Source organism: Pseudophryne corroboree, chromosome 5, assembly GCF_028390025.1.
Source record: "Pseudophryne corroboree isolate aPseCor3 chromosome 5, aPseCor3.hap2, whole genome shotgun sequence".
NCBI lineage: Eukaryota > Metazoa > Chordata > Amphibia > Anura > Myobatrachidae > Pseudophryne > Pseudophryne corroboree.
Window position 1 is genome coordinate 538,056,437 of NC_086448.1, and position 21,304 is coordinate 538,077,740.

The 21,304-nt window shown below is 46.7% G+C and overlaps 1 protein-coding gene across 1 annotated transcript in view; it reads right to left on the bottom strand.

The window, feature by feature from the left end:
• RANBP9 (RAN binding protein 9) overlaps positions 1-20,111 on the bottom strand; it is a 154,487-nt gene extending 134,376 nt beyond the window's left edge. Inside the window, exon 1 of the mRNA XM_063923196.1 lies at positions 19,849-20,111. Within this exon, the coding sequence (XP_063779266.1) occupies positions 19,849-19,996 (148 nt within the window). The 5' untranslated portion in view covers positions 19,997-20,111. The remainder of the gene's footprint in view (positions 1-19,848) is intronic.
• Between the last annotated feature and the right edge of the window lie 1,193 nt (positions 20,112-21,304).

Sequence of the window (21,304 nt, forward strand, 5' to 3'; positions counted from 1 at the left end):
GTATAACCATTTGGTCCCTGTTCTATCTTTTTACTTCAGACAGGTCCACAATCGTAAATAATAAATAACATCGGGCCTGATTCAGAGATGGACGGAAATTCAATGCCAATTGTAAGCAGCTTTGAATTTACATCCGATTTTAAAGGATGAACATGCAGGAGATATCTCAATAGAAGACAAGTCTCCTGCATCTAGCTGCAATCCCAGCACTGTGACAGACGTCGCAAGCTGGGATTCAACATCGATCCCATCCGTTACAAGCAGATGGCAACCTGAGTAGCCCCATTTTACGAAGCAGGTCAACGGTAGCAGGAAGTCTGTGTGACTCTCCCCTGCCATAAAACCAGGAACGTAGACCTCCCCCAACCCCTCTGCACCCCTGCCTATCAGTCAGGTAGAGGAGATCTACGGGCGACATAACAAAAGGCTCTTTCTGCGCATGCGCAGAACAGACCTTGCACATCCGCATAATTCCCGATAATCTGGAATTTGCGTGCTGCCACACTCCTGCATCGAACTCTGAATCAGGCCCATAGTCTCCAAGGATTTTGCTTCTTAGTGAACCAGGTAAAGCAGGAAAACATTGTGCTGTTAGAAGAGTAAAGACAGTGTGGCCCAATGACCTAGACAGAACTCCATAATGAAAGGTTATTATACCATTTTATTAGAGCTGTATGCGCTCACTGTGCTAAACTTGTTTTTTTGCTAAAATGTGTGATATGCCACAGTGTTTCTGTAAATAAAATAAGGTTACTATAGTATATTTCCATCTGTTTGCCTAAGTGATTCAGAACAAACATAGGTGCTGGGTGACCTCAGGCAGTACAGGGGAAATCTTCGAATGGCTAATAAGTGCTAAGTAGGCAAAAAGAGCTAAAATGAAGTATATTACAAAAAAGAAAAAAAAAAAAAAAGAAAAAAAAAAAAAGGAGCAGCTTTATGGTAGACTTCCCATTGTTAAATCTCTTTCTGCGAAGTACATTGGGTTCCACAGGGAAACATTGGGTGTAGAGTGGATCTTGATCCAGAGAGGCGCCAACAGGCTAAAGCTTTAGGCTGTCCCAGGATGCATTGTGGGGCCTCCTTTATAACCCTACCTCCAGGCAATGTAAGCTCAGTTTTGTTAACCAGTCCAATGTAGGAGCAGGAAAAAAAGAAGGCAGATGTTAGTCACATAAAACCACATTCTCACGACAGGAGAAGGGACCAGCGGCTAATGCCATACAAACCCATAGAAGTTAAGTGCGTCAGGGTGGGCGTCCTGTGGAACCCAACGTACTTCGCAGAAAGAGATTTAACAATGATAAGTCTACCATAAATCTCCCTTTCTGCAGCAGGGTACATTGGTTTCCACACGGAAACAACGGGTGATGTCCTATAGCAGTTCCTCATGGGAGGGGATGCGCCGTAGCGGGTATAAGAACCCGGCGTCCAAAGGAAGCATCCTGGGAGGCAGAAGTATCAAAGGCATAGAACCTAATGAGCGTGTTCACTGAGGACCAGGTAGCCGCCTTGCACAATTGTTCAGCGGACGCAACATGGCGGGCCGTGCGAGAAGGTCCAACAGACCGAGTAGAATGGGCAATAATAGCAGCAGGAACTGGGAGTCCAGCCCGTACTTAAGCTTGTGCATTCACCATTCTAATCCATCTGGCCAGGGATTGCTTATTCGCAGGCCAGCCACGTTTGTGAAAACCAACCCGTACAAAAAGGGAATCTGACCTCCAGATAGAGGCAGTCCTCTCCACGTATATACGGAGAGCCCGTATCACATCCTAAGACCGCTCTTTGGAGGACAAACCGGAAGACATGAAGGTCGGAACCACAATCTCTTGGTTTAGGTGAAAAGATGACAACACCCTAGGTAAATAACCAGGGCGAGTTCTAAGAACTGCCTGGTCACGGTGAAATCTCAGGAAGAGTGGATGACAGGACAAAGCGCCTAGGTCTGACACCCTCCTAGCAGAGGCAATAGCCAGTAGGAACAGTACCTTGACCGTGAGCCATTTAAGATCCACTGACTCAAAAAGATCAAATGGAGACTCATGCAGGGCATTCAGGACAACAGATAGATCCCATGAAGCCACAGGAGGGACATAGAGAGGCTGAATCCGTAAAACACCCTGAGTGAAAATATGAACGTCAGGAATAGACGCAATTTTTCTCTGAAACCACACCGACAAGGCAGATACATGAACCTTGAGGGAGGCCAGACGAAAGCCGAAGTCCAGACCTTGTTGCAGAAAAGCCAGAAGCCTGGAAGTTCCAAATTTGTATGCATCGTAATTCTTAGCAGCACACCAGGTGAAGTAAGAATTCCAGACCCTGTAATATATCCGTGCAAATGACGGTTTTCGGGCCTTTAGGATAGTTTGGATAACTGCCTCGGAGAATCCTTTGGCCCTCGGAAGGAATGCTTCAAGAGCCATGCTGTCAAAGCCAGTCTGGCCTGGTCCAGGTAGACACAATGGCCCTGAACAAGGAGGTCTGGGCGTTGAGGAAGTAGAAGAGGACGCTCAATCGATAGACCCTGCAGGTCTGAGAACCAATGCCGTCTGGGCCACGCTGGAGCAACTAGAAGTAGTATTCCTCCTTCTTGTTTGAACTTCCGTACTACCCTGGGCAGGAGTGACACTGGAGGGAACACATAGGGCAGCCGAAAGTTCCATAGAAATGACAGTGCATCCACGAACGCTGCTTGAGGCTCCCTGGTTCTTGATCCGAAGACCAGAACTTTGTGATTGTGTTGAGACGCCATCAGGTCTACATCCGGTAGGCCCCATTTGACTACTAGAAGTTGAAAGACTTCCTGATGAAGACTCCATTCTCCGGCATGTACGTCCTGATGACTGAGGAAATCAGCTTCCCAATTCAGGACTCCCGGAATGAACACTGCCGATATTGCTGGCAGATGGCGTTCCGCCCAACAAAGGTTTTTTGACACTTCAATCATTGCCATGTGGCTTCGAGTGCCTCCTTGATTGTTTATTTATGCCACCATGGTGGCGTTGTCTGACCGTACTTGAATAGGCCTGTTCTTTAACAGAGGCAGGGCCAGTGTCAATGCATTGAACACTGCCCACAATTCCAGAATGTTTATCAGGTGGAGTGATTCCTCCTGGTCCACAGACCCTGGAAAGAGTGTTGCTCCAACACCACGCCCCAGCCCCTCAGACTGGCATCCATAGTCCGTAAGACCCAGTTGGGGGCCCAGAAGGGATGGCCCCTGTTGAACTGCTGGTCCTGTAGCCAGCAGGTCAATGATAGACGGACCTCCGGAGTCAAGGAGATCCTGTGAGACCTGATCAGATGAGGTAGGTCGTCCCACTTGGAAAGGATTAACCTCTGCAGTGGGCGGGAATGAAATTGAGCGTACTCTACCATGTCGAAAGCCAACACTGTCAGGCCTAGTACTTGCCCAAGAGTGTTGATACACTCGGCGATGCGAGAGAGGAAATATCTTATCCTGTCCTGAAGCTTCAGGACCTTCTCTGGAGACAGAAACAGCCGTTGACTGTGTGTGTCCAGCAGTGCCCCCAGGTGCACCATGCTCCGAGCAGGGACCAGCAAGGACTTCTTCCAGCTGATGAGCCATCTGTGGGCTTGTAGGAAGTTTACAGTCAGTTGCAGATGACGGAGGAGGACATCGTGGGAGTTTGCCAGGATCAGCAAGTCGTCCAGATACAGCAGGATCCTTACTCCCTGGCGACGGAGATGAGCAATAATCACAGCCACAACCTTGGTGAAGATCAGAGGGGCCGTGGCCAGTCCTAACGGCAGAGCCTGGAAAGGATAGTGAGGGTTGCCAATAGCAAACCACAGATATTGCTGATGCGATATAGCAATAGGTATATGCATGTAAGCATCTTGTATATCCAGGGATACCATATAATCTCCGGGTTCCATGGACAGTACAATTGAGCGGAGTGTTTCCATATGGAACTTGGATACTCTCACAAACTTGTTCAGTGATTTGAGGTTGAGTATAGGCCGGAAAGACCCATTGGGTTTCGGTACTAGAAACAGGGTCGAATAGTATCCTCTGCCTCTCTCGGAGAGAGGTACCGGCACCTGTAACGGATCCGAAGGGATAACCATTGTGCGGAACTGGTGAGGGGGATGCCTCTTGAAAGAGACTGTGTACCCGTGAGAGACGACTTCTCGCACCCATGCGTCTGAAGTGGTCTTTAACCAGACCTGGGTGATTCGCAGAAGTCGGCCTCCCACCCTGGTATCCCCCAGGGGGAGGTTTGTCGTGTTTAGAAGCAGGCTGATGGTTTGACCAGTATTATTTTGCCTTGGGCTTTTTGGTTTTGGGAGCACGAGATTGTCACAGGTATGCCTGACCTTTTGCTTTTCCTTGAGGCTGAAAGGAGCGAAAAGTGATACCTTTTGCCTTCTGTGCAGAAGGAGTAGTGTTAGGAAGAAAGGCAGTCTTAGCAGCCGCTAGTTAGCCACAATTTTATTGAGGTCTTCCCCAAACAGGATGTCTCCCTTAAAAGGGAGTACCTCCAAGGTCTTTTTGGAGTTCCATGACCTCAACCACGGACTACGGCGAGCCAGGATGGATGTAGTCGATGCCTTGGCCGCCAACACACCTGCCTCAGAGGACGCCTCCTGGATGTAATAGGCAGCGGTGGTCATGTGAGACAGGTACTGTCTGGCAATGTCAGATCAGATATATCCTGAGGCAGCTCTTCCTCTAATGCCTGAACACATGCTTCAATTCCTTTTTGCAGCCCAAGAGGCTGCTATAGTGGGTCTATGTACAGCACCTGTAAGGGAGTAAATAGACTTCAGGCACCCTTCCACACGCTTATCTGTCGGTTCTTTCAATGAGGTGACAGTGGTGACAGGGACGACACCACTAGACGGGTGACATGGGAATCCACTGGTGGTGAATTTTCCCACTTGTTACACAACTCTGTAGGGAGAGGTAAGCGAGCTACCATCCTTTTAGACAGGAAGAATTTAATTCCTGGAAAAGACCAGGGTTCTTGTCGTATGTCCACTAGATGGTCAGAAGTAATAACATTTTAGTCACCTTCTGATGATCAAACCTATGAAGTTTCTTAGACACCGTAGTGGAATCCTCATCATCATCAGTGATCTGCTTAATAGCAACCACTAAGTCTGGGACATCAAACTGAGTAGTAGATTCCTCGTCAGAAGCAGTTGTGTCAGTGTCTGACGGGACAGTATACTCCCCATCCTCATCAGAAGAATCTTCTGAGAGATTAGTGGATTGTGAGGAGGAAGTAGCCCGCTTAGATGACCCCATGACGCGAGAGTGACTTGGGGCAGTTTTATGTCTAACCAAGGATTGATTCCATTGCTGCAACTGGGTAGACACATTATCCACCAAAGGCGGATTTACCATAGGGACAATATGTGGCTGTAATTGCACAGGAGGTCCCATAGGGGGCGTAAGGCGTGTCACAAGCGTATTGAGTATAGTTGAGAACGTCACTCAAGGTGGCTCCTGATTGGTCAGATGTATGGCACATAGTACACAGACCGTTATACAAAACTTCCCCCTCGGGCAAATCCTTGGCGCATGCGCTGCAGGATACAGGAAAATTGTCGGATTTCTCGCCCTTTGTGTTAAACATTATTACTGAATGTAACCGCAGAGCGTACTAGTACGATACAGCCAGACAGAGTACAATACCTGCGAATAAATTCCCTAGTATACGACTGCGTACACAGTACACAAACACCAGCGAATAACTCTGGTATTATGCAACTGAGCCCGCAGTACACAACACCAGCGAATAAATCCGGCATTAGGTGACTGAGTACACAGTAGAATACACTTTAATCTGTAAATACTGTGAAGCACTTTATATGGACCCTGACACACCCAGTAGAGTACAGAATACAGTGATAGATATAGCTGGGGGATGCGGTCAAGATGCCGCCGGCCGGAATCCCGGCGGTCGAAATACCGACGCCGGAATCCCGACCGCCACAATCCCGACATATTCTCCCTCCGTGGGTGTCCACGACACCCATAGAGGGAGAATATAATAGTGTGCCGAGCGTAGCGAGGCACCGTGCCCACAGCGTGGCGAGCGAAGCGAGCCCGCAAGGGGCTGCGTTGTGCTCACCACCCCTGTCGGGATTGTGTGGTCGGGATTCCGGCGTCGGTATTTCGACCGCCGGGATTCCGACCGGCGGCATTTAGTACTGATCCCATAGCTGGGATACACTGAAAGTGAAATCCACACAGCAGATACAGGCACATAGTCACAGTGACAATGCAGATAATTATTTTAAAACTGCACTAGACTAGTATATGTATATTATATATAACAGTGCATGGTCTGAAACCAGATGTATATATCAGAATACTCGTACAATATATTCTGGCACAGGTACATTTGTTCTTCACTAACGCTGTCTTAATATCGACATGTAGAATACTTAAGTGCTTGTAAAACCACGGCGCTGATGTACAGGCGGGTTTACAAAGGAGACCTTGCCCTGCAGTCCCGGAGACCAGTCGCATCTATTTTAGAAAATGGCGCCCAGTGTCTCAGTCAGGGAGTGAGGGAGAGAGTGAGGGAGAGTGTGAGGCAGCTCCAGGGTGGGAACACCAGCAGTAGATGGTGCCCTGGACCGGGGAGAGGCTACAGGTCAATCGCCGGTTCCCCTATGTTGGACTTCACCACCTGGTACTATGGAGTCTTATTAAAATGGATACTAGTATATGCGACCTGTACTCCTATGCCCTGGTGGAGATAGTGGGGTCCCTGCTCGGTTACAGTGTCCACGCCAGCGTCGCAGTCCGTCTCCCTAGACTGTGACAGGAATGCAATTTAGTGGCGGGTCCCGCCTGGGGGACCCTCTTGCCTCCACCCCGTAGCAGCCATGTGAACCAGGAGAGCATCTGCGACCGCGTGCCTAGAGCCGGTGAGTCTCCGCCGCAAGTACCTGGGAACAGGCCGCGGGAGTATGCGACGCCACTTGGGAGGTGATGGAGCTGCAGTGCTGAAGTGTCACCATGACATACAGCGCTGATAGCCCAGTTTTGAAGAAATTTTCGGTCAGAAAAAGCTTTTTCAGTTGCCCAGTGCAGCCCTCCTGTTAGTGACTGCTTCTACAGGCACCAACTCAAAACTGAGCTCACAGTGCCTGGAGGCGGGTTTATAGAGGATCACCCACAATGCATCCTGGGACAGCCTAAAGCTTTAGCCTGTTGGTGCCTCTCTGGATCAAGATCCACTCTACACCCGATGTTTCCCTGTGGAAACCAATGTACCCTGCTGCAGAAACAACAAAATATTATTGGTTTACATAACTTATTTTGTAGCAAAGTATTAAGATGTGTACTTCCAAAAATATTGAAATGTTAAACACACACACGTGTATACATATGTATATACAGTATGTGTTTAGTCATGTGAAAAGTACTCATTCTAATCTGTACTTTTACACACTGGAGTTTTCACACATAATTAACAACCATCTGGTCCTCCATAAAATTGAATTAAAGTAATCTTCACTAAAAATACAAATGAAATATTTTACGGTGACATCATCTATCATAAAAACAAAACACAATCAAACATCAATAAAGTATATACACACTGGCTGCTCCCATTATCAATAAAGAAGGTCATTTAGTAATCCAGGGAACAAAAATTTAAAATCAGAACCTTAACGAATTACAAAGACGTTATGCAAGTAAACTTTATCATGCTAGATTTCATTATTTTGAGAGCACATGCAATACAAAAGAAACTCATATATAAAACCACTCATCGCTGCTCCCAGTACATGTAGTCTGGTGCTGACTGCCCTGCCCCTTTCATCCTATTCACTTCTATTCTCCACCCTCATCTTTCCTATGCTGTCTCTCAGGTGTGTTGACAACTTTCTTAAAATAAACAGAATTATTATTACCCTTTATATAGTGCCAACATATTACATAGCACTTTCCAAAAAATGTTTAATCATTCACATCAGTCCACCCCAATCAAGCTCAATATAAATCATAAGCAAATTAACCTAAAAGTGTTCTTTTAGATTGTGGGAGAACCTTTTGGGTGGACAAATAAAATCCGCGATAAGTGGCATGTTTCCGCAGCCGCGATCACAAAAAACATGGATTTGGGAACTTATCCTGGATCCTGTGTTTTTCACATAGAAAGGTATAAAACAAATTTTGAACAAGAACTTTTTTTTTGTAGAAAAATCTACAGTGGCTAATTCAATCCACCCCAGTCCCCGCCCCGCCATTGTCCGTTTCATATGCTAAAAACAAGTTATTAATGGTGGTAACAAATATAGGTAATAAGGTAATCTTAAGTGTGCACCATGAAACAGCAAGTGTCATCGAATACTTCTTATATAATAGATTGCAACAAAACAAAAAAAATAGTACATGCATGGTAGCTATAAACCAGAGTTGATGGCACCAGCTACTAAAATACATTTAGAAAAACCGAAGTATTAGCCACACTGTCTCTGGCGTCTCACTCATTAACCCCTTCTCAGCAGAGGGTTTCCTCACCTTTTGCTGATGTCACATTTTCTGGTGTTAGCACTTATTTCATTCCAACATCGCTGTTTTTGTGGGTTTGTTTGTTTGTTTAGTGATTCCCACACAAATTAGACCATTTTTTGTTTCTTCAGAAAATACCATTAGTGTTTTTCTCAAACTAACATTTTTTTTAACCCAATGGTCAAAAAAGTTTTGCTTCTTTATTTTAATCTGGAACAAGATGGAGGCGATAAGGGCTTTAGATCCCCCACCCCCAACTGTGGAAAAATAAGAATTTACTCACCGGTAATTCTATTTCTCGTAGTCCGTAGTGGATGCTGGGAACTCCGTAAGGACCATGGGGAATAGCGGGCTCCGAAGGAGGCTGGGCACTCTAGAAAGATCTTAGACTACCTGGTGTGCACTGGCTCCTCCCACTATGACCCTCCTCCAAGCCTCAGTTAGGTACTGTGCCCGGACGAGCGTACACAATAAGGAAGGATTTTGAATCCCGGGTAAGACTCATACCAGCCACACCAATCACACCGTACAACTCGTGATATGAAACACAGTTAACAGTATGAAACAATAGAGCCTCTCAACAGATGGCTCAACAATAACCCGATTTAGTTAACAATAACTATGTACAAGTAATGCAGATAAACCGCACTTGGGATGGGCGCCCAGCATCCACTACGGACTACGAGAAATAGAATTACCGGTGAGTAAATTCTTATTTTCTCTAACGTCCTAGTGGATGCTGGGAACTCCGTAAGGACCATGGGGATTATACCAAAGCTCCCAAACGGGCGGGAGAGTGCGGATGACTCTGCAGCACCGAATGAGAGAACTCCAGGTCCTCCTCAGCCAGGGTATCAAATTTGTAGAATTTTGCAAACGTGTTTGCCCCTGACCAAGTAGCTGCTCGGCAAAGTTGTAAAGCCGAGACCCCTCGGGCAGCCGCCCAAGATGAGCCCACCTTCCTTGTGGAATGGGCATTGACAGATTTTGGCTGTGGCAGGCCTGCCACAGTATGTGCAAGTTGAATTGTACTACAAATCCAACGAGCAATAGTCTGCTTAGAAGCAGGAGCACCCAGCTTGTTGGGTGCATATAGGATAAACAGCGAGTCAGATTTTCTGACTCCAGCCGTCCTGGAAACATATATTTTCAGGGCCCTGACAACGTCTAGCAACTTGGAGTCCTCCAAATCCTTAGTAGCCGCAGGCACCACAATAGGCTGGTTCAGGTGAAACGCTGACACCACCTTAGGGAGCAACTGGGGACGAGTCCTCAATTCTGCCCTATCCATATGGAAAATCAAATAAGGGCTTTTACAAGACAAAGCCGCCAATTCTGATACTCGCCTGGCAGAAGCCAAGGCCAATAACATAACCACCTTCCATGTGAGATATTTAAGATCCACGGTTTTTAGTGGTTCAAACCAAAGTGATTTTAAGAAAACTCAACACCACGTTGAGATCCCAAGGTGCCACAGGAGGCACAAACGGGGGCTGACTATGCAGCACTCCTTTTATAAATGTCTGAACTTCAGGTACTGAAGCTAGTTCTTTTTTGAAAGAAAATCGACAGAGCCGAGATCAGTACCTTAATGGAACCCAATTTAAGGCCCATAGTCACTCCTGCTTGCAGGAAATGCAGAAATCGACCTAGTTGAAATTCCTCTGTTGGGGCCCTTTCGGCCTCACACCATGCAACATATTTTCGCCATATGCGGTGATAATGAGTTGCTGTAACCTCTTTCCTGGCTTTAGTAAGCGTAGGAATTACTTCCTCCGGAATACCCTTTTCCTTCAGGATCCGGCGTTCAACCGCCATGCCGTCAAACGCAGCCGCGGTAAGTCTTGGAACAGACAGGGCCCCTGCTGCCGCAGGTCCTGACTGAGTGGCAGAGGCCATTGATATAAATTCTTGAAGTTCTGGGTACCAAGCTCTTCTTGGCCATCCACGAGTATCGTTCTTACTCCTCGCCTTCTTATTATTCTCAGTACCTTTGGTATGAGAGGCAGAGGGGAGAACACCTAAACCGACTGGTACACCCACGGTGTTACCAGAGCGTCCATAGCTATCGCCTGAGGGTCCCTTGACCTGGAGCAATATCTTTTATAGCTTTTTGTTAAGGCGGGACGCCATCATGTCCACCTGTGGCCTTTCCCAATGGTGTACAATCCTATTGGAAGACTTCTGGAGGAAGTCCCCATTCTCCCGGGTGGAGGTCGTGTCTGTTGAGAAGATCTGCTTCCCAGTTGTCCACTCCGGGAATGAACACTGCTGACAGTGCTAACACATGATTTTCCGCCTATCGGAGAATCCTTGTGGCTTCTGCCATTTTTGTGCCGCCCTGTTGATTACATGGGCGACTGCCGTGATGTTGTCCGATTGGATCAGTACCGGCTGGTTTTGAAGCAGAGGCCTTGCTGGCCTCAGGGCATTGTAAATGGCCCTCAGATCCAGAATATTTATGTGTAGGGAAATAACCTGACTTGACCAAAGTCCCTGGAAGTTTCTTCCCTATGCGACTGCCCCCCAGCCTCAAAGGCTGGAATCCATGGTCACTAGGACCTAGTCCTGTATGCCGAACCTGCGGCCCTCTTGAAGATGGGCACTCTGCAGCCACCACAGTAGAGATACCCTGGTCCTTGGAGACAGGGTTATCAGCCTATGCATCGGAAGATGCGATCCGGACCACTTGTCCAACAGGTCCCTCTGAAAAGTTCTTGTATGGAACCTGCCTAATGGGATTGCTTCGTAAGAAGCTACCATTTTTCCCAGGACTCGCGTGCAATGATGCACCGCTACCTATTTTGGTTTCAGGAGGTCTCTGACTAGAGATGACAACTCCTTGGCTTTCTCCTCCGGGAGAAACACTATTTCTGGTTTATGTCCAGAACCATCCCCAGGAACAGTAGACGTGTCATAGGAACCAGCTGTGACTTTGGACTGTTTAGAATCCACCTATGCTGTTGTAGCACTTTCCAAAATAGTGCTACCCCGACTACCAACTGCTCCTTGGACCTCGCCCTTATAACGAGATTGTCCAATTACGGGATAATTACAACTCCCTTTTTTTGAAGGAGTATCATCATTTCGGACATTACCTTGATAAAACACCCTCGGTGCCATGTACAGTCCAAACGGCAGTGTCTGGACTTGGTAATGGTAATCCTGTACCACAAATCTGAGGTACTCCTGGCGAGGATGGTAAATGGGGACATGCAGGTAAACATCCTTGATGTCCCGGGATACCATGTAATGCCCCTCGTCCAGGCTTGCAATAACCGCCCTGAGCGATTCCATCTTGAACTTGAATTTTTTTATGTTCAAGGATTTTAAATATAAAATGGGTCACACCGAACCATGCGGTTTCGGTACCCCAACCCGTGTGGAATAGTAACCCCGTCCTTGTTGAAGTAGGGGCACCTTGAGTATTACCTGCTGGGAATACCGCTTATTAATTGCCTCTAGCACAGCCTCCCTGCTTGAGGGAGTTGTCAGCAAGGCATATCTTAGGAAACGGCTGGGGGGAGACATCTCTAATTCCAGCTTGTACCCCTGAAATACTACTTGGAAGAAACAGGGATCCACCTGTGAGCGAGCCCACTAATTGCTGAAATTTTTGAGGCGGCCCCCCACCGTACCTGGCTACACCTGTGGAGCACCCGCGTCATGGTGTGTACTCACAGGAGGCGGGGGAAGAATCTTGATTCTGGGAACAGGCTGACTGGTGCAGCTTTTTCCCTCTACCCTTGTCTCTGTACAGAAAGGAAGCGCCATTTGACCCGCTTGCTTTTCTGAAGCCGAAAGGACTGTACCTTTTTCTGTGAGGAAACCTGAGGTAAAATTATTTCTTCCCAGCAGTTGCTGTGGATACGAGGTCCCAGAGACCATCCCCAAATAATTCCTCACTCTTATAAGGCTCTCTATGCGCTTTTTAAGTCAGCATCACCTGTCCAGTGACAGGTCTCAAATACCCTCCTGACAGAATGGACATTACATTTATTTTGGATGCCAGCCGGCAAAATATCCCTCTGTGCATCCCCCATATATAAGACAACGTCTTTAATATGTTTTTATGTTTGCCAACTATTATCCCTGTTTGACAGGGTCACCAACCACGCTGCAGCAGCACTATCTGCAGGTCTCAGTCTAGTACCTGAGTGTGTAAATACAGACTTCAGGATAGCCTCCTGCTTTTTATCAACAGGTACCTATTAAAGTGGCCGTATCCTAAGACGGCAGTGCCACCTTTTTTGACAAACGTGTGAGCGCCTTATCCACCCTAGGGGATATCTCCCAGCGTAACTTATCCTCCTGGCGGGAAAGGATACGCCATCAGTAACTTTTTATAAATTACCAGTTTCTTAACGGGGGAACCCACGCTTTTCACACACTTCATTTATTCATCTGATGGGGGAACAAAACACTGCCTGTTTTTTCTCCCCAAACCTAAAACCCATTTATAGAGGTTAAAGTCAGAAATGTATAACACATTTTTTATTGCCGGGATCAAGTCACGGATTGGATTGTGTATATGTCTCCACCTTGTCGACACTGGAGTCAGACTCCGTGTCGACATCTGTGTCTGCCATCTGAGAGAGCGGGCGTTTTTGAGCCCCTGATGGCCTTTGAGACGCCTGGGCAGGCGCGGGCTGCGAAGCCGGCTGTCCCACAGCTGTTACGTCATCCACCCTTTTATGTAAGGAGTTGACACTGTCGGTTAATACCTTTTATCTCTCTATCCACTCTGGTGTCGGCCCCACAGGGGGCGACATCACATATATCGGCCTCTGTTCCGTCACCATATAAGCCTCCTCATTCAACATGTCGACACAGCCGTACCGACACACCGCAGACACCCAGGGAATGCTCTAAACGAGGACAGGACCCACAAAAGCCCTTTGGGGGGACAGAGTGAGAGTATGCCAGCACACACCAGAGCGCTATATACTGCAGGGACTAACTGAGTTATGTCCCCTATAGCTTTATATCTATATATATATATATAATGTATACTGCGCCTAAATTTAGTGCCCCCTCTCTCTTTTTTTAACCCTTGTAGACTGCAGGGGAGAGCCAGGGAGCTTCCCTCCAACGGAGCTGTGAGGGAAAATGGCGCCAGTGTGCTGAGGAGATAGGCTCCGCCCCTTTTTCGCGGCCTATTCTCCCGTTTTTTATGGACTTCTGGCAGGGGTATTTACCTCATATATAGCCCCTGGGGCTATATATTGAGGTATTTTTGCCAGCCAAGGTGTTTTTATTGCTGCCTCAGGGCGCCCCCCCCCAGCGCCCTGCACCCTCAGTGACCGGAGTATGAAGTGTGTGAGAGGAGCAATGGCGCCCAGCTGCAGTGCTGTGCGCTACCTTGGTGAAGACTGAGTCTTCATGCCGCCGATTTTCCGGACCATCTTCTTGCTTCTGGCTCTGTAAGGGGGACGGCGGCGCGGCTCCGGGACCGAACATCAAGGCTGGGCCTGCGGTCGATCCCTCTGGAGCTAATGGTGTCCAGTAGCCTAAGAAGCCCAATCCGGCTGCAAGCAGGCGAGTTCGCTTCTTCTCCCCTTAGTCCCTCGCTGCAGTGAGCCTGTTGCCAGCAGGTCTCACTGAAAAGAACAAATTCTAAGACTATAACTTTCTAAGAGCTCAGGAGAGCCCCTAGTGTGCATCCAACCTCGGCCGGGCACGAAATCTAACTGAGGCTTGGAGGAGGGTCATAGTGGGAGGAGCCAGTGCACACCAGGTAGTCTAAGATCTTTCTAGAGTGCCCAGCCTCCTTCGGAGCCCGCTATTCCCCATGGTCCTTACGGAGTTCCCAGCATCCACTAGGACGTTAGAGAAATGTTGTATATTGTGTACTGTTTCAGTTGTTGTCTGGTGACCCCTTCAATTGTTTAATGCACCCCTTCTCTGCCTCATTCACTGAATATTGCTGGTAACTGTCTGTTAGTCCATGCCTGGACAACCTGTGGCTCGCCAGCGGTGCCAGAATCCCGGCAGTGAATCCGCGAGTCCCCTCACGGGCTAGCTGCACTCACCACACCGCCCAGTGTCAAGCTTCACTCGCCACCGGTTATATTCCCACTCGGTTGGTGGCATACACCCAGAGCCGGCCCTAACCAATATGATGCCCTAGGCAAGATTTTGGCTGGTGCCCTCTAGCACCACCGCTAGTTCCGCCTCTGATTCTGCAACCCTTTCCCAGCACCATCACCCCCCATCCATAGCAGTCCTTTTTTTTTTTTTCTACCCTCTGTAATTTAAAGAAGAACAGTGTACACATTTGGTGCACAGCCCAAAAAGGTATGTGTTTTTGCTGGAAAGGGGCATGCCCACACAATAGTACCTCCAATTCAAATTATGCCTCACAGTAGTGCAACTTTATTCACAATTTATCATGCGATAGTGTCCCTTATTCACATTACATCACACAGTAGTACCACTTTACCTTATATAAGTTACACCTCACAGTAGTGCCCCTCCTTCACATATCATACTGAATTGCTCCTTATTCACATTACACCACGCCATATTGCTCTTTATTCACATCAGACCACACAGTAGTGCCCTTTCTATACGTTATGCCACACAGTAGAGCACCTTATACACATAATGCCACACACTGGTAATGCATTTATACACATAATACCACAAAGTAATGCCCCTTACACATGACACACATTATTAATGTCCTTATATACATAATGCGCCTTACACATTATGCCAACCCATATTAATGCCCTTATACACATAATTTCCCTTAAACATATGCCGCACATTGTTAATGCCCTTATATACATAATGACACACATAATGTCCCTTACACATATGCCGCACATTATTTGTGCCCTTATACACATAATGACACACAAGGTGCCCCTTACACTTATGTTAAACATTATTAATGCCCTTATACACATAATGACACATATAGTTCCTGGCTTGAGTCAACTGGCAGCTCTGCTAACGTCGGGTGCCTATATTTTTAATGAAAATGCATCTTATTTGCATTGTTATGTGGCTAGGATGCACAAGCAGCTTTTGCTGATTACAATGATATGCAGCATGCCTATATACTGTGTGCGACTGTGGCTGTATCTGCATACGATATGCTACACACAGAATATAGGCATGCTGCATATCATTTTAATCAGCAAAAGCTGCTTGTGCCCCTAGGCATATCAGATGCCCTAGGTAATTGCCTAGTTTGCCTATGCCTAGGGCCGGCTCTGCATACACCCACCAACCCAGTGGGAAATCTGGGCAAATGATGGGATTCCGTGCACTGGTATATATCCTGACAGCCGGTATTTTAACTGCATCCCCACTGGAAAGCTGTACTAAGTATACTTAGGACATCAGTATTAAACACATTTCTTTCTCCTTTAGGTTCACAATAAACTTTGGCAGATTTTAAGCTTTAGAATGACCGCAAGTTATTATATATAATGCAGCTTTTTCTGACCACTGCCCAAGTCACTGTCAATTCTGCATAAGCAAGGGGGACAGGCAGAGGTAGAATAGCTGCCACTCTCCATTATGCAGTGTGTGAGGGTTTTAAGTATCCTAAATTAGCCATGTAATGTCATTGTCAGCTGACCTCTAGGAAACCTTTTATGACCCCACATAGGGTCATGAGCCATAAGCTGTGATTCACTTTTGTAGTATACCATCCACAAGCACACTGTAATGGCAATACCTAATGGCATTTCACTTGTTTTTAACACTAGTAACATATGCATTTGACAAGCATATATATTGTAGTTAAAAAGACCCCATGACCAAGTATTTACTTGTGGCAACAAAATAGAAAAAGATGTGTTACAAAGATTGTATAATGGAAAACATGATGGGACTAGAAACCAAGATTCACAGTGGCAGGTTTGTTTGACACAAATAAATAATCCATGTAAAATGCAAGTGGGTAACGAGCCCTAGCGGAACTTTGTATTTATTTATTTATTTTTTCCATATTATTAGGGCCACAAGAAGCCCACGCATCGATTCATATGTAGATTAGGTTTAATTTTTTCAGTTACTGCTCCTTACTTTTAAAGATACAGAATAGGGGAAGGTATTGGAATTCATGTGTAGGCAGATACCCCTTTCATACCAAAATCCCAGGCCAAGCCCAGATCACTGAACACAGATGTGTAACAGCGGTTTATTGTCGGGGCTTCTCCACTGTCGGGCAGTTGGTGAGCCGGTTCTCCATAGTTTCCGGGTTTGATGACCTGGTTTACCCGTTCACACTGCCTCTTAACTTGGGTCCTTCCCAGGACCAATCTTGCTCGCTACCAGGGTTAGATTCCTGGGTTACTGGACCAGAGTTATTTTTCGGGGACCCTTTCACACCGAGCCACGAACTTGGTTAACCCGGCAGTAACCTGGGTTTGTGCAGCAGTGTGAATAGGAGCACCATGAAAAGCACTACAAAGACACATCTGTAACTTTCAGAAATCATAACTTGAAGGTGAACCCCTGGTTTAAAAAACGCACTAATGATGATAATCTGCAGTAGCTTCTTATTGGCTGTGTGCATCTTGATCCCTCCCATTTACACTATTATTCGTGTGGCTGCTGCAGTTCATCTGCATTATTTGAGATTTGCATTATATCTACAGCAGGAAAATAGATTGTCATTCAGTAGAAAACACTGGATGTTTTTATTTAATTGACCTGAATAAGTACTTCTATTTTGTATTTCCATGTGCAGTTCATTGATTTTACATGGTAAAATAGAATGTCTTAAGTATGTGATATTTAATTCAAGTACTATATTGTGCGCAAATAATACCGCTTTCAGATTGCAATGCCAGGTCCCACCCGGGAACTGGAACGGGTCCTTCCCCGGGTGGGACTCGGCATTGGACCCTACACACCACAATCCACGTTGCCACCCGGGGGCGTGTACGGAGCCGGCATCGGGGGCGGCGCTGAGGATGACATCATCTCCACGCCGCGTCTGCCTATGCAGTGAACCCGGGTAACCTGTTCACACTGCGCCTGACCCGGTAATTACCCGGGAATAACCCTTCTTATAACCCGGGTTGAATTACTGGGTCTGACTACCTGGGAATTCAGGACTGACCCCTTTCACAACGCACAGCGACCCGGCAATATACCGGGTTATTCTATCGGGTGTAGTATGGTATGCCGGCGGCCGGGCTGCCGGCGACCAGCATACCGACGCCGGGAGCCCGACCGCCGGCATACCGACAGCGCTGCGAGCGCAAATCAGCCACGCTATTTATTCTCTCTCTAGGGGGGTCGTGGACCCCCACGAGGGAGAAAATCTGTCGGTATGCCGGCTGTCGGGATTCCGGCGCAGGTATACTGTGCGCCGGGATCACGACAGTCGCCAACCTGAAGACCACCCATTGTATCAGGTGCTGAAACTTTAGCATTTGCTTCCAACACTGTCAGACCACATCTCCTGGCATAAACCAAGTACAGTACATATACTTCCGGTTGCTCCTGGAGTACAGCTGGACCATATTCCAAACTTGCAAATCTGGATATTGGGTAAAATTTGTCTAGCTCTGCAATGTATACAAAATGCATTTTTTTTTTTTTTACTTATTATAAATCTGAGTTTTAGTGCAAAATGTATCCAATTCTATTTACATAGCCTCAAAGTGTAAATTCCACACTATTATTCCATCCTCTTCTCCAGTCTAATGATAAATTCTAATTTAGCACAAGAACCTAAACACCCCCAACTAAATAAATAAAAATTGTAAAAAAAAGAAAAAGAAAAAAGTATTTTCTAGACAAAATTATCCTTGAATATACCAGTACAACCTTGAAAGCTGTAATAATCATTTGTTACTGTATCAGAGAGATGACATCTCCTATTCTGGCGATACCACACTGCCACATACCTATTTAATGAGGTGCAAGTCCACAAACTACCCTCTGATTAGCACTATGTTCTTAATGACAGTCCCTGGAGGTAGAAATTCTAGGACCATTACAGCAACAATATTGTAGCTGTCAAACCGATAAGGTGCAAATAATTTGTATCCTGTCTACAAATTCACATACAGACACAATAAAGAACTGATCAAATGAATTTACATTTTTAGTTTCATCCACACAACCAGTTTAAAAGTGCATCTGTGAGCGTTCACTGTGATACACTGCTCACACATCTAAAAATGTAGCACCATTTTGTTTTTGCCAGTTCACATTAGCCTATGGGCAGGTAAGTATTACTACATCATCAATCTGCATTTTGCTGCAGTTTTCATATCAACTTGATAATAACTATCATTGTCACAATGCAATCAAAATATTTGGGGAACACTAACAAACGGTTAAAACAGTGTTGCACAATGAAGGTGCAATGGAGCCAGTACCCAAATAGCAAAATGTTATTTTGATTACCTGTAGTTTTGGTTAGTGACACAGCATAACTGCATTAACCTACACCAAGTCCATGTGATCTGCACACAACTGAATATAAAGCTATTCTTGCTGCAGTTTGTGGTGTCTCTAGTCTAGAACACTGCATTAGCTCATGTGATCACACAATGAAAATTGTGTTTTGTGCAATTTGCTTTGGTAACAAAGCTGCCTGTGTGAAGTAGGCCTTAAAACTTAACCAATTCCCTTATCCTTCGTGAATGCACTCAGCCACACAATAGAAAGCCCATAAGCAAAGATAACATTATAGTGTAGCTTTGTCATACACAAATAACACTTTTGTTTCATGCATTGCACTGTTTATATAAAGGGCGACTAAATCCCACACAAAACAACAAATTTCCCTGTGACAAATGACAGCTGTGATGAGGCCAGGGATAGGTATATGCTAGTGATCGTGCCCCGGCCGTGTACAGCGAATGGTGGTGTCCGAGGCCTAGGAGGAGGTTGGGGATGATGGGGAGCAGTGAGTCACAGGGAGGTGAGCACTGCAGGAGTTAGGATGTCAAAAACAACCCATCCCCCTCCCTGCTGTGTGCTGCTGTGAGACAGGGTCCCCTAAGAAACGCTCCGCCAGGGGAGAGGGGCAGCGGTGCTATTGTTATGTATAGCTGGTGACAGTGTATACGTGTATAGATATTTATATATAGGTGCTGTGTATAGGTATACGTAATGCTGGTAAACACACAACCCCCCCCCCCCCCCCCCTATGTGCCAATCTGACTCTAGCACTCCTCCTTCCCGGCCCCTTGCACCTCCTGTTATCCCTCCTCCCCAAATCGATGTTACCCGTATACCCCGAGACATTACCCCCTCCCCCACCCCAATCAAGTCTCATATGCCCCCCTACAATCCCTCTAAACAGCCCAACCCCCCCCTCTCTCCAGACACCCGGCTTCCCCCGGCGCGATGCTGACCTTTGTAGTGGACTCGCAGGTTGCCGTGGGACAGGCCCAGGTAGCTGCACTTGTCCCGGGGACTCCAGGCTCGGGGTGGCGGATCCCGGGGTAGGAGAAGACCCGGAGATCCCCCGACAACAGGGGCGAGCAGAGGAGGAGACGACATGAGACACAACAACACAACAAGACACAACCACACGGGGGCCGAGCAAAGCAGCAGCACACATAGCACACAGCACAGGAAGCAGGAGGAGCCGCCTACAGGACAGCACAGTGTGACACATATAGATGTGTACACACACTCATTATTACGCTGCTGCTGCTGCTGCTGTATGATGACACCACTCACATAGCAACGCACTGTGACCTCTCACATACAGACAGTTACATTGTGTCACATACTGTATAACACATAAACATTATTATGCTGCTGCTGTAGGACACCACTCACACATTGTGACCTCAGACAGTTGCATTGTGTTACATTTTATTTTTTATATATATATATATATATATATATATATATACACACACACACATACATACACAAAGTCATTATTACGCTGCTGTGGTGTGATATCACTCACTTAGCAACGCGTTCTGAACCTAACATACAGCAGCCAGTTTATCATATCATGCATTTTAAATGCAGACCGAATATGATAATGTTGCCTAAATATGCAACAAGAAAAATTGAACACAAATTTAGTAATAAACTATTGCCAGGACACCGGCTCATATGATAGCCCATCCTGGCGAACAGACGAAGCAGAGTCCACTGTACATCCATCCTCAGGGGCAGACAGATGGGGATCTGAACGATCCCTCTTCAGTAAAATTAGCAATACAGTACCCCATAGGCTACTATGGCCTAATGCAGTGGTCCACAAACTGGGAGCCGTGGCACCCTGAGGTGCCTTGGGGCACTTGCAGGGGTGCCCTGGGTTGATGGTCCAGGACCAATTCAAATCATTTATGGTCAATGTAATAGGCAAAACCAATGCCAGTGGATTTCAATCATAAAGTATGTGGACAAGCAAGTTAATCCCTTACCCAGGGGCAGATTGGGATTGAACACCAGCCCGGGAAATTTATGGAAGCAGTCCTAATGAGGGTGGAGTCTGTTGAGGGGTAGGGGCCTGTCAAGAGGGCGGGGTCACTCAGAGGTCCTGATTCTGAGATAGACACAGTTGGGGCCTCCTTTGCTTTACGTTATGCTATTGTTTACCTGTGACTGTAGCCCTCATTCTGAGTTGATCGCTCACTAGCTACTTTTAGCAGCTGTGCAAACGCGTTGTCGCCACCCACGGGGGAGTGTATTTTCGCTTTGCAAGTGTGCGATCGCATGTGCAGCCGAGCGACACAGACACATTTTGTGCAAAGCAAGACCAGCTCTGTAGTTACTTATCCTGTGCGATGATTCTAGCGACGGAGGTCCCGGAATTGACGTCAGATACCCGCCCTGCAAACGCCT